At 36.5% G+C, this 13,346-nt stretch overlaps 1 protein-coding gene across 1 annotated transcript; it reads right to left on the minus strand.

Moving 5' to 3' along the window:
- Positions 1-226: 226 nt before the first annotated feature.
- LOC104169033 (PMS1 protein homolog 1-like) lies at positions 227-12,468 on the minus strand (the record flags this gene model as incomplete). Its single annotated transcript, XM_009709839.1, has 4 exons — positions 227-645; positions 3,373-3,533; positions 11,274-11,404; positions 11,950-12,468. Coding segments are annotated over 4 exons (1,003 nt in total), but the record flags the coding sequence as incomplete, so codon positions are not given.
- Positions 12,469-13,346: the final 878 nt, after the last annotated feature.

Genomic DNA, 13,346 nt, shown 5'->3' on the forward strand with positions numbered 1-13,346 from the left:
ACACAACACCATCAAAGTGTAACTATAATAACTGCATATGACAATGCCACATTTAAATACCTACAGCTATCTGGCATTCCTTTGAAAATTAACATCTTGTGTCCTCAGTACAATAAACTTTGCCAAGCTCTGTTGAGAGCAACACCTAATCACTTCACATCTAAAAAATTTAGACATACTGATATTTTCTAAACCTGCAGCAATAAGAAAAGCATCAAACCAGTTCAGAACATGTCTTTAATAAATCTTTTTTAAAAATAGTGATGAGCTGTTTCTCTACAGTATTTATTTCCAGTTTTCAAGTAGCATTTGAATTTAAATAAAAAGAGTCTCTAGAAGGTGAACATATAAGGAAAAGTCAGTATACAAAAGCTTTGCACAAAACATACCAAAATTACAGAGTAACGATCAAAATTAAGCAAGAGAAATATGATCCCATACAAAATGTTCCATTTACTGAATAATTTCCGTGGAGTTGTGCTTGTCAACTTCTGGAATATCTGTTAAGTGATGAAAAAAAGGACGACCATGAACACAGCCTTTATTTTCCTTTCCAAGCTGTTGCTTCATCCTGTAAATTGTGTTTTGTACATCTTCTTTTGACAAATGTAAGGGCAGCTGCCGAGCTAAACGTACTGCTTCTCCCTGTGGAAAGGAAAAACAAAAACAAAACCCCAATAGTTTTGAAGTACCACTTTTTAACACATGAATCTGGGGCTACCAGAAAGCAGGAATTAAGCACTCACTGTTTAAAGGTCACTCTTTTCTGCTGATAAAGATTCCGAATCCCAGAAACCCAAATGTAACTCTAAACATATCCTATTGGTAAATTCATGACACTTCTACAATGGCACAGTCAGTCTCCTGGTCATGTTTGCACACTTTGTCTTTTTTGGTCCACTTCTGCAAGATGCTTTGTGTTTCTGAATATCTTATTTCCTGTTGGCACCAGTATCAGCTGAAGATGTTTACCAGTTCACAAGACACATTCTACACCAAAAACTTCAGAACTAACATAAATGAAGTCAAACAGTCAGCTAAACAAAGTTTTAAAAATACTACAGTGAAATTTTAGATTAATGTTGTATTAACTATTGTCTATTGGATCCAGTTATCACACAATACTAGAAAGCAGAAGTGACTGCTAAACACAATTACTGAAGCACCCATCCTCAAAGAATCAAGCAACTTCTTTTTTGAAGTTGTCAGGTTTTTTGTTTCCTCCTCGAAGACAGGCCTTACTGCCATTGCCTTCTCTTCTGTACTTTAGTAATGTTGCCTAGTCAGAAATGGATGTGGTAAACTATCTCCCTTCACATTGTACAAACCTGAAGCAGCATTCATAACATTTTAATCTGAACCTTCTCATTTTGTTTGTCTGGGATTTTCTCCCATTCTTCCAAGTGGAAAAAAGATCACTGCGGACTATTCTCTACCTAGGAAGGCTGCTTCTTTAACCATTACCCTATTCTTTCTTCTGGGTCTAACAAAAGACAGCAAAAGCTGCAGATGTGCTGCCTGCTCAGACGTGAAATTTACAATAAAAGTCACAATTCTAAACATGACAGTGAATGGTGTTTCCAGTGTTTACTTCTCAGAATGGTCAAAAGCCTCAGTGCATATTTTTATAGTATGTTTTTTTTCTCATGATGGCAAGCCATATACTTCCTAGTTAATATATATTTTCCAGCTACTGTTACTGCTGCACATACATCTTTCTAACAGTTCGTCACAGGATCAACATTGCTCTTAATAAGCCTTCCTTTGAAAATCTCTTGATCTATACCTTTACATATATGTGTGTTTGTATATCTCTCTATATCTGTATATAGATATACACACATGCACGTTTGTATGACTGTGTGTCTATCTCTTTCTTTGTATCTAAACCAACGCCATCCCACTGAATCTGACCGATGCGTATTTGTAAGTAGAGGAAATAAAGCTTCTGCCTCCCAACCAAATTACAAACCATTCCTGTCTCAACACTTAACTCATCCCTTCTTTAAGCTTCTTTAATGACTGCACGAGAATGGTTCGGTCGCACACATCAGAATCACTCCAAAAGCAACTGTAAACTTACTGGTTCAAAAAGACAGGGAAAGATTTGTATGATAAATGTTTAAAAAATAAAACACATTCTGTGTAAATACCCAGGTTCCACTTTGAAGGAGCCTGATTCAGGAAAGCATGTTAGCAAATGCTTAAGTAAGAAGAGACTTAACATATCTTTTGGTAACCTCTTTGAACAGAGATCTTAAGAACTGGGATTAAAGAGAGCACTAGTGAAACATCTAGACAAGAAGTGATAGAAAACTACTATTGTTAGTTACTCCAGCTTTATCTAGTACCACATATATTAGTTGTCTCTGAAACTTCAGGCCCATTATTGTCTCTGGATGGATGACTTTATCTATTTGCATATCAAATATTAACAAGAGTCATTCCAGTTCCAACTGTTGCACAATAACTTCTGTAAGAAAACAGAACAAAGATGCTTTTACTCAAGTACTGTATGTCTGGCAACTAATAATGCTAGCTGCTTGTGAAGAACCCATGGTTTCCTCTCTGTCAGTGCACTGCAGAACTTAGTCACTATTACATGGAATACAGCAGACTTACAAGACTGTTGTTGTCAGTATGTGCTTCCTTTAACTGAAGAAGTTATTGATGTTAACAAAATACAAGCATTTGCAGAGGCATATGGGGTTCACCGTATGTGAGACTTCATTTTTCACTTCAATGTCTTAATTCCAGTGATAGCTTGCTCTCCTGGCAAAAAAGTTTCCATTTGCCTATCTCTGCCCTTTCTTTGAATGAATCATAGGAATTTTATTTCTTTAAGTGGAAATGGTGCACTTCCTGATTTTCACAATGTACATCTCATTGAGGTTTACATGAGAATTAAGCTTCAATTAATGCCTACTTCTCATAAACTATTACCTTAAATAATTTTATAACCTCTTCATACATTTATTTATAAAAGAGTTAAATCTTGATGGCTGTTCTAGATTCAACTGCCTTCTAGATTTTGTAAAGCAATTTTACAGCAGTTCTGTATTTTAACGTGGAGAAATGCTTTTCTACTCTGAAAACTGCCTATATAGAAACAGATTGTGAACATCAGCGTTCAGCATGTATTAGGTCACATTGGACAACTGGTTTTGGGTATGTCTGATGGAAGTATTTTGGTAAGCAATGCAGAACCCATACATCTCAGAGAGGATATAACATTCTCCTTTTCAAAAGTAACTTCTGTTTAGAACAGAACTACATGAACTACAGCAGAAAGCTGAAGAAAGATTTTCGAGCTATTTAAGGATTTATTATAAGCTTAGCTGGCAAATACTTAAAAGCAAAGTTCTGTCTTACCTCCAAGTAATTTATCACTTTGAGAGGCCTACATTCATATACTTCCTTTGCATTTCCATTAACTACTGCATTCAGAATTTCCTTCAAATCAGAAATACCATAATATGGCAGACAATTTGCCATCCCTTCTATTTCCAGATGACTTTCTGTAGCTGAAGCACCTGAAAATACAAAAACAAAACAGTAATTTATACACTGCTTTGATTTCTATTCTGGAACAATTCAGAGAAAACTAAACTGATGTAAAATCACTTAGTACATTAGTCTCACAAATTCAATACTATTAGGAAACTTCTTTTGCTCCTCCCTTGGAGTGAAAAGCATTTATTTGTCCAATGTTTCATTATTACAATGTGTGCTTATTCACATCACAAATGTCTCAGCTTATTTTAATTCAAATCCTAGCTGGCACAGTTTAAACACTTAAAATATTTTGCAGCGTTCCCAGTCTTGAGCATAGCTTTAATTAAAGCTCCTATGTCTTTAATTAAACATACATTAAAGTAGAAGCTAGTAATAAAAATATAATTTAGTTTAAAACAATTAAATAGGAAATAGTAACAACACTCTGTTTTAATTTTTTTCAAACAACTGTACAGTTCAAATGTTATCATAACAAATTCAGCTTCTACTGAAATAAAAAGCAGGTTTTTTTCTCCTGCCACAGCAGAGGAAGAACATACAACTAAAGGCTCTGTGACAGACTTTATTCTATCACTCATATGACATCACTGCTGCAGCAGGTACCACTCTGAATAGGAATGATCAACAAAACATTTAAACAACCTTCCCAACAAAATACCTATTCAATCTTTGAGGTGTAAGAGATTTCACTTCTTATTTGCACTACTTGCAAAAAATTTGAATGAAGTTGCTACTGTACAGTCAGAAGCAAGTTCTCTTGGGGTCAGGCTCACATATTCCTGTGCTGTCCTTCAGAGCTCCTCCTCTCATTCATGTTAGGTGCACAGAAATCTCAACCCAACCCACATGGCTACCTTTCCTTTTCTACCACTACAAGTCTAAGTAGTAACAAGCTTCACAAGGAGAGCATGGAAGAATACAATTCATAATGAAAATAAATCCACTCTTGTGTAATGGCCCCAGGTAGGATGAATTACATTCAGCCTGAGTCACGGATGGTTTTTGCAGCCAAAAAAGCTGGAGACACATAGATTGCTACAAAGTGGATTAAACTGACAAAATGCAATAAGGGATCATTCATGTTCCTAATCCAAACAACAATGTGAAAGGTTTCAGAAATGAGAGAAAATATATATGCAATATAAATCACCACAATGTACTTTCATTAGCTAGTAGAATGAGACTGTTATCCACAACCAGGCACTGTTTATTTGACAGGCATTAAATAAGAGCACAGATGAACAGGATGACTGTGCAAGTTGAAAATTTTTCTAAACATGGGTGTGTCACCAGGCAAATAATGCTGTTGGGCCTTTTTAAGCTTCATGGCAATAGATACTTTCATCAGAGTGTGAATTTGATATAGGGAACACCCACCCCCCCCCAATCATACCACCTCCTTTCAGCTACATATTTAACACTGCTTTAAATTTTAAACTTTATTTCCTTTTTCACCCAGCATTGTCTTCCTTCTCTTTTTTCAAGCCATCTTTCCAAAAAAATAAAACCAGACATATTTGTTATGTACTGCTGTAAGCCTGTGATCAGATTCACCTTAAAGCAAAATGTTAAACTATCTGAAAGTTTGCCAGTTATTAAAGGTGAGATAAGATGATATTTTATGCCAATATTTCCCCATGAGAAATGCTGCCAGTAAGAGACAGGAGCAAAAGATAAAGTCTGGTTTTAATCTCCTTCAGCTCTTTTCTCTTCATTTTTATCCCAAGTTTGCTGTAATGAAAGGCTAGATTTTAGTAACTGTTTCAGACCATTTGATTATGCTGCTTTCTCTCTAAAATGACAACTTAGTCTATTTGACAATCTTTCAATAATCGCCTCCCTATATGCTACCAAAGAGGGGACACAAAATTTTGTTGTTTCAAGTGTTAAGATCTTCATTTTAAAAACTTGTGTTTCCATTGCTTCCTCTTAAAATTTCATGACAGTGAGGTTCTGATTTTGCAGAACTTTTTTTAAATTTTTTTTTTTTGCAAATCCACTAAACCAATCATACATGCTTGCTAACAAGACTGCTAATGCTTGATACTCTTCAGTTTTACCAATAGCAATTTTCCTGTCTGCAAATTTTTACAGTCAGATTTGACTTCACCATACTGCTCATTAATTTGAAAGTCAAAGGGGGATTTGAAGAATCTACCATAAGAGCAAACAATACCAATCCTGTCTAATAGACATTTTTTCCTTTGGTATTTCTGTTTGTGTGTCATTCTCCTTTTCTGCTTACATTCTTTAAACTGCAAAGTAGCCCATTGCATGCTGATTAACATATATTTATGTGCAAGTCTTTGCAGGAATTCTGATATTGGCAACATTTGATGATATAAGCAGATGCCTGAGCCTCAGTGTACTTGTAAATTTTTGACAAAATATACGTTAAGATTTTTGAGTATTCAAACAGCAGTCTTCAAGCAGTTTCCATGGTAGTTTCTATGAAATGCTTTGCAACTTCCAAGGAAAATATTTCCGTGAACAAATAAACTCGCTTTCAATTGACTAAAAATGTGGATTTCTCATTGCTACAAATTTCCCCTTTCTCTTTCCAAACAAAGCATTCACAATCTTCTTTGGAGAATTCCTTCTTGATGGCCAGGAAAAACTGTTCTCTTCCAGCTGCCACCGAGATTAGGTGACACTATAAGGCTATCTATCTTCCAGTCTATGGTCAAAATCAAACTGAAATTAAGTAGCAGCATGATTTTCCACTGGTCGGTTACAAGATCTGAGGCAGCTTATATTACCAAGGAAGACAGGTTATTTACCCTTTACTGCTCTTTGAGGCTTTGTAAGCACATTCTTTGTATATACCTATGTTTGGCAGACACATTCTATCAGGCAGACAATTCTACCCTAAAAGCCTGCCTTGGAGCATGGCCCGACACACACCATTGTTTCAAAACCAGGTAAGAGGTGTTCCTTGCTCTCAGTTCCTTTCCAGCCAAGAATTCACCTCTCTCTCTAGGACTTTCACAAAGGCAAACAGACAGATGTGCAGTGAAAGTACATATAACACACACATCGTAACAAGAACTGGACAGAAAGTAATCCATCTTTCTTCTTGAAATGCTTCTCTGTATGTAGGGGTCATTGCAAGCTATACCCAGCAAACAAATGCCTGGCAGATGCCAGAATACTGAGTTAAGTAAAAGCAAACAGACTGCTCTCCCAAAGCTAGCATCACCTGAAGCCTCAGTAAGGCCAGAACATGAGGGGGCGGGGAGGGCAGTGGAAGAAAGACCGGAGCTCAGCCTCGTAGCTTTGCAAATCACAACTGGCACGTTCCACAAAGAAACCACTGATTTTGCTTAAGTGACATACTTAGAGCAAGAAGCTTTTTCTGAGCTATTTCACAACATGTTTTTCACTGTCAGCTATCCAGAGAAAAATGTAGCTGAAAACTCCTTAGTCTGCTGAGCAATCAATATAAAGAGAAACAAGGACACATTACAAAAGATCTTACTCTACCAAAACAAGAAGATAGGGCACGCCCAAGATCTAGGATACTAGGAACAACTTTGGCTGCAGTCATACAGTCTTTGAACAATATGGAGCAAAGGTAAATTACATTCCTGTCTTACAAGAAGAGAGCATTCCAAGGACACACTTATCCTCAAATGAAGCAAGAGGCAAAGTACGACCTGAAACTCTCGTGCTCTTGTAAAAATAACTATCTAAAGGCTGCATTTGTGAAAAAGGAAAACATTGCCAGAAGTTCAAATAGTTTTTCCACCAAAATGACAGAAAGAGAACAAAACTCCATGTGGAACTGCATCCTTGTTAGAAAGAAAAGGCCTAATTAGACCTTTGAAAAAAACCTACTAGGAGTAGTAAATCTGGTGTCACATGGTGCCATGGGGTTCAGAGTGAGCCATGTCCATGCTACGCCTGTGAGAAAGACTCCTGGTAGGTTATTACAGTAACTAAAGTTCAGAAACACCCCACTAGCTAAAAGCTACTTAGCCATTAAAGAGTACAGTTCTATTTCTATGAATTCTATAATTTCCGAGTACCAATCCCAAGACTTGCCAAATTTAGTGCAAGACTAATGGATTTTTTTTTTTCATCCTATCAGATAAGTTGTTCCTTACAGACAAGTCATCCAAATAAGGGAAAACCAATACTACAAGGGGTTTTTGTTTTGTGGTTTTTTTTTTTTTCAAGTAAGAAACTATCAGAATCAAAATCTTCATAAAAAGTTCCTCCGTGCCATAAGCTGCCAAAAGGTAGGAATTTAAACTGTGAAGAAGCATCTTTAACAAAGACCAGTTGAGATGCAAGCCCAACACAACAAGAGAGTTACCAAAGTCACCTTCCAAATTAAGGCAGCTGTTTACATTTTCTTGTTATTAAATAAACAGATAGTCCTGTAAAATACCCCACACACCAAGAGAAACTAAGGAATGATCTATGGTCCTATATTCAAGTCATTATACTCATCTAGGAAACAGTCCTATTGAGGTGCTCAATACCAAAGCAAGAGGTCTTGCGTTCCAAATTAATATGAGTATTATGAGTAGACTTAATATATGATAACGGGCAGCAATACTCAGGGTCCTTCTCTTTTCCTTTTGCAGAATATGTTTGGAAATTTAAACAGATAAGCAATGCAACCTGCTAGACTGACAGTCCTCTTGAGAAATCACTATGAGTCAAGGAAAGCCTCTTCTTCTGTAGCCAAAAGTCAAACTGGAGCAGCTAAGTTTCCTTTGTTCTCGTTTTGGAACGTATCTTAGAGCTACTGATGCCACCACAGCCTTATCCACATGGATCAACAGAAAGGCTTGTTATTTTGCAAGAAGAAATTACCAGAAATGCTACTTTTACATTCAAATACTAAGCTAAAGAAATGGAATCTTTGCTTGTGACATAAAAAAAGATGTCCTTGTCAGAAAAAGGAAATTTTCTACTACAGAAAACAAAACTCTTAACCCAGGATGAAAAAGGAAGCCATGCACAAGTGACTATTAATAACAAATCAACCAGCCATCAGAAAGGGACATCTAATATGACCATATCAGGATTGAAGTCCCAAAGGATAGACCTTTAAATATACTACAGTGGACCTTGACAGCAAGAAAGCTGACAGTTCAGTTGAGAAACAGCAAATACTAGGTCTGATCCAATTGACCCAAAAAGTTGGGGAAAAAATGAGTTAGAAAGGTATGTGCAATGGAGAACAGGGTTCAGGTGTGCTCCTATGGATGGTGCTAAGGTCAAACTCTCCAGCTACTGGGGGTTAACTGCACATTTGCATGCTGGACACCTCTCCACAGCAAGCTGTGACTTTATCGTCCACCATGCACAGTGGTAACTCCTGTCCCAAAAAATTAACAGTATATCCTGAAGAAACAAAACTTTTCTGAGCCAACTTCTAGTTCAACAACATCTGAATGACCCCTTTCAGGCTGTGTCTGAATTTCAAAAAACCACAAAAATAGATACTGAATTCAGACAGTGAACAAAAAAAATGCTTCTATAAGGACAGTGAAGAATGTTTTATGAGACAAACTTGTTCCCTCGAAGTTGAGAAATCCTATAGAATACTCAGGTGTTAACTGGGACAAATCACTCCTGGTCTGCAGGTCACTTTCTGTAAAGATTATACAACAAGAATCTATAAATTAAAGAACCTCAAACTACATAGTGAAATTTCCAGAGGACACATAAGGAGTATTAATAATTAATATCTGTGTTTCTAAAAATCAGCTTTAATAAGTACTTGTAGAAGATAGTAGCATATTTGTAGAAGATAGTATATTTCAGGGATGAATTTAACAAAAAAAGAAAAAGAAGGGACTGATGAAGTAGTAAGTAGAAATCCTTGGATCAGATGGAAAAAAGGCTGGGAGAAATTCCATTTGTTTGCTAGTATTTCTACCTTCATCTGCAACGGTATGCTCTTTTAATAACAGAGGATATAACTGCTATAATGTCATCAGCAGAAGCTTATAAACATGACTGACAAGATTCAGATGTTATTAACGTTTCATTCAAGTAGTTAAAATATGAGACTGCAACAAAGCACTGAATTAGATTCCCATTCTTCATGTGGGCTAGCCGCATGGTATTGATAAAGTCCACGATCACAGTTCATTGACTGGTACAGTGCCCATAAAGCACTTTTACTTTAACTGTAAACCAAATGAGAATAGTTTCTGCACAAGATTTCATTTCCTTAATTTTTCATACTTAGGAACACAGGACTGTAAGATGGTTACTACTTCTGGTTACTATGTCGAGTCCCTTGCTGTTACATTGTACAATTCTCCTCTTAAACTAATCAAGATGTCTTAAAACCAGTTTCCCATCTCCAGTACCACAAGATCAGTCAAAAACTCTTCTCCATTGTTGTCTAGAAACTGTCTTCAAATTTTCACATTCAATTTAGTCACATCCAGTTCACATTAATTAGATTTTGAGCAAACTTACAATATCAGGAGGTGGAAAAAAAAAGCATGTGAGCAAAAAGGCTAAGCAACAATCCTTTTCTCCCATATTTCTCCAGAGACATATCATAGACCTCCTCAGCTTTTGATTTGCTAGACTGAATAAACCTTCTAAAAGCTGCCTCTTACAATATGCGCTTTATTCCCCTAATAATTCAATCTAAGATTATTACCATGAACACCTCTTCTAACAAGGTTTTTACTATTTATGTAGGGATTTAGCCAGTCAGAAAGAAGTCTCCTTGTTTTTGCTGTGCATGATTCAATAAAGAAAACAGCTTAGGCTCTGTTCTTCCCAAGAGCCAGCCTCTGAGTGAAGGAGTTGCTCTACATCCCTTTTTTGTACCTACCCTTAAAAGATCCCATATGTTACAGTAGATCTGTCATCACTGTACATATGTGGGATTTGTAACACATGAAGCTATAGCATTTCTAACAGCTCTTATAGTGAATCTTTTCTCTGAGCTGTCAGCTAGGTACTACCCCCAAAGACGTTTGCTTTTCTTAGAATTCTGCTAGAGAAATCCTGATCTGCAGAACCAACCCTGGGTAGGTTGCCCCTGGGCTTCCAACAGCATCCCTGTAAATCATTCTTCAGAAAAATGTATAAACATTTTCTCTCTCCTGTTAAGGTAAAAAGATCTTATACAAAACAGACTTATTCTGTGATTAATATAGAGGCACTGAAAAGTACGCTGTCTCAAAAAAAAGTTTTGTTCAAACTCTACCAAAAGGTGTGAAGGTGATCGTGTCACCCTTTCTTTGCTGGCCTCTTTGGGCTTGGTGTTACAACTCTGATACAAAAGTAAGTCAATCACCAGATCCAGCTCCTTACTGGACCTCCTCGACTGCTCAACAGCAGAGGAGTAGTCAGCTAAGGCACGTACTTGCAGGAGCTTCTGCAAGTAACTATCACCTTGGAAGAAGCTGCCAGGACTAAGGATTCCTCATCAGTTTAATCTAAATTCTGTCAGAATGGCAATTAAGGATATTGATATCCAGCATTTTGAGAATAGAAGAAAAAAATAAAAGTCAGGAAAATGTGGATTTCAGAGCATTCTTTGTAATACTATTAAAGTTTTCAGTTCAGTTATCAATTTCCATTACTCAATGCTCTACGTAGAAGATTACGTTCTTTGCCAAGTAATAAAATCTCCATGTTAAGGAAAGCAGGATGTTAGTGCTTTAAATAAGGTGACATAGAATAACATGATCTACATTAACAATCATTTAAATCATTAAGTCAGAAGAAACAAGCCCCCACATGACTAAAAGATTTTAAAACCATCATACCTTCTATCACTTTTATCTGGAATCCATTTGCTACAAGCCTTGGATCTGACAAATAACCTGATCCACTGAAACTCTGGTAATCCTTCTGCATTTTATAAAGAGCAGCCATATACTGATATCCACCAATAAGACTGGAAAAAAAAAAAATCCCCGAAGTGTTAAAACCCCAAATCCTTAATGTGAAAATTAAACTCTAAGAAAAATACAGAAAAAAGTAGTAAGTGATGAGGAATGATCAAGATTTTTAAAAGTATTCTGAAAAATCAATTTGTTTAAAGAAACAAAATCTCAACTATTCACATATCTTAAAGAGTGACCAAGTTTAGGCATATAATAATAATTACATCAGCCATTCTCTAATCGATGGGGAAAAGTTAGCTGGAGGGAAAGCGTGAAAACGTGGAGCATTTAATTTTCCTCTGGGAGAAGAAATTTGTCTTTGCTGCATTACCAATGAAACTGGTCAAAATTCATACTTATTTCAACTGGAGTATGACCAGGCCTGTTCATTATTATATGGGAAAAGTATACAAAACCGTAAAAAAGAATCTGTTCTTACAGATAAACGAATGTACAATCACAGAATTAGCAAACAGGGCCTCACCAAGGTTTACTGTAAATAATTATCAAATGATACTTGAAATAACACACAATTTTTTGCTTAGTTGTACTATACCTGTCCGTTAACACAATTGGCTTGTCCAGTTTCTCTACTAGAAGCTTATGATTCATCAGTAATCTTTTATGTAGCAGGGCTTCTTCCAATCTATATGGATTCAGCAACATTAGCTTTTTTTCAGTAGCAAATATCCAGACATCAGGAAAACTCTGACAACGGATCAGGAAAAGCTCGTGTTCATCTGAATAATTTTTCCTGTGTCTCTGAAGCTGATGTCTACAGGAACTCAGAGAAAAAGGCACTGTCACAATTTTCGTAGGCTGTTCAGGTTTCCGCTTCTTTTCAATCTGAGCATGAAATATCTTGTCAAGCTTCTGCTGGTCAGATGGGGAAGTCTTCAGCTTGGGTTTCTGTTTTTCTGCCTCCTTTGATGGTCGGTGCACTGTGTGTCCCATAGCTTTCTTGACCTCTCTGTTGTACCGTTCCAGGTCGTTAGCAGCTTTTATTTCATAACTTAAAAGAGAAAACAAACCAGTAGCATAATCAAGATAAACCCAAACCCCAACTCCTAACATACTAAAACAAAAGGCAAGGTAACCATTTCAACAGACATGAACAACTCCCATAGTTCATTCAAGTAGCCACATCAACATGCTTTCCACTATGATGGAGATGGAAGGACATCAGGGATTGTGCCCATATTACATTATCCTTTGAAGATGACTGAGTTGGAAATCTTCCTTTATCATGACAGCCAGCAAAACCTGAATTACTGAAGCGGGAGGAGTAGACTGTGTCATATAGAGAGCTACAGCAAGTTCTTTTGACCTCACTCCCAAAGACTGTGTTTAACCCTAATTTGCAATCAGATACATAGTTCTGGAAGGAGTTTTGTCACAGGCACATCCAGTCCAATTCACAAAGCAATTTAAGCCTCTAGGGCTCTACAGACTTCAAGGGGAGTCCATGCAGTTAGGTAAGATTTTGGAGCCTAATTAACTTCATAAGCCTCAGGTTTTACTTAATATAAAGAAGCATATTTGATTTCAAGTGGCCTAAAATTAGCCACATAAATAAAAAGCGTGGAGAATACAGAATAGATAACAACTATCACAGAATTCTGTAACTAATAAACTTACAGATTTTTCAGAAAGTACTCAATAACGAACTACTCCTAAATGCTGTCTAAATGGTTAAAACATTACCACATAGTAAATCTCTACAACCCAAATGGATTCTTAATGAGTTTACAAATGTTGGGAAGATACTTTTATAGATGCCAGATTTATGCTTACCCACTGCATATGAATCTTAATTTTTTGAAGCCCAAATGAGTGATTTGCTGAACTCTCTCTTTTTGCTCTTATTTGGTAGTATGAATACTAGCAGGTAATTCCAATCAGTCCAATCTTCAATAAAAAAACCCAAACAGTAGTACTACCATATATAAGTAA

This window comes from Cariama cristata, unplaced genomic scaffold, assembly GCF_000690535.1.
Source record: "Cariama cristata isolate BGI_N322 unplaced genomic scaffold, ASM69053v1 scaffold11651, whole genome shotgun sequence".
Lineage (NCBI taxonomy): Eukaryota > Metazoa > Chordata > Aves > Cariamiformes > Cariamidae > Cariama > Cariama cristata.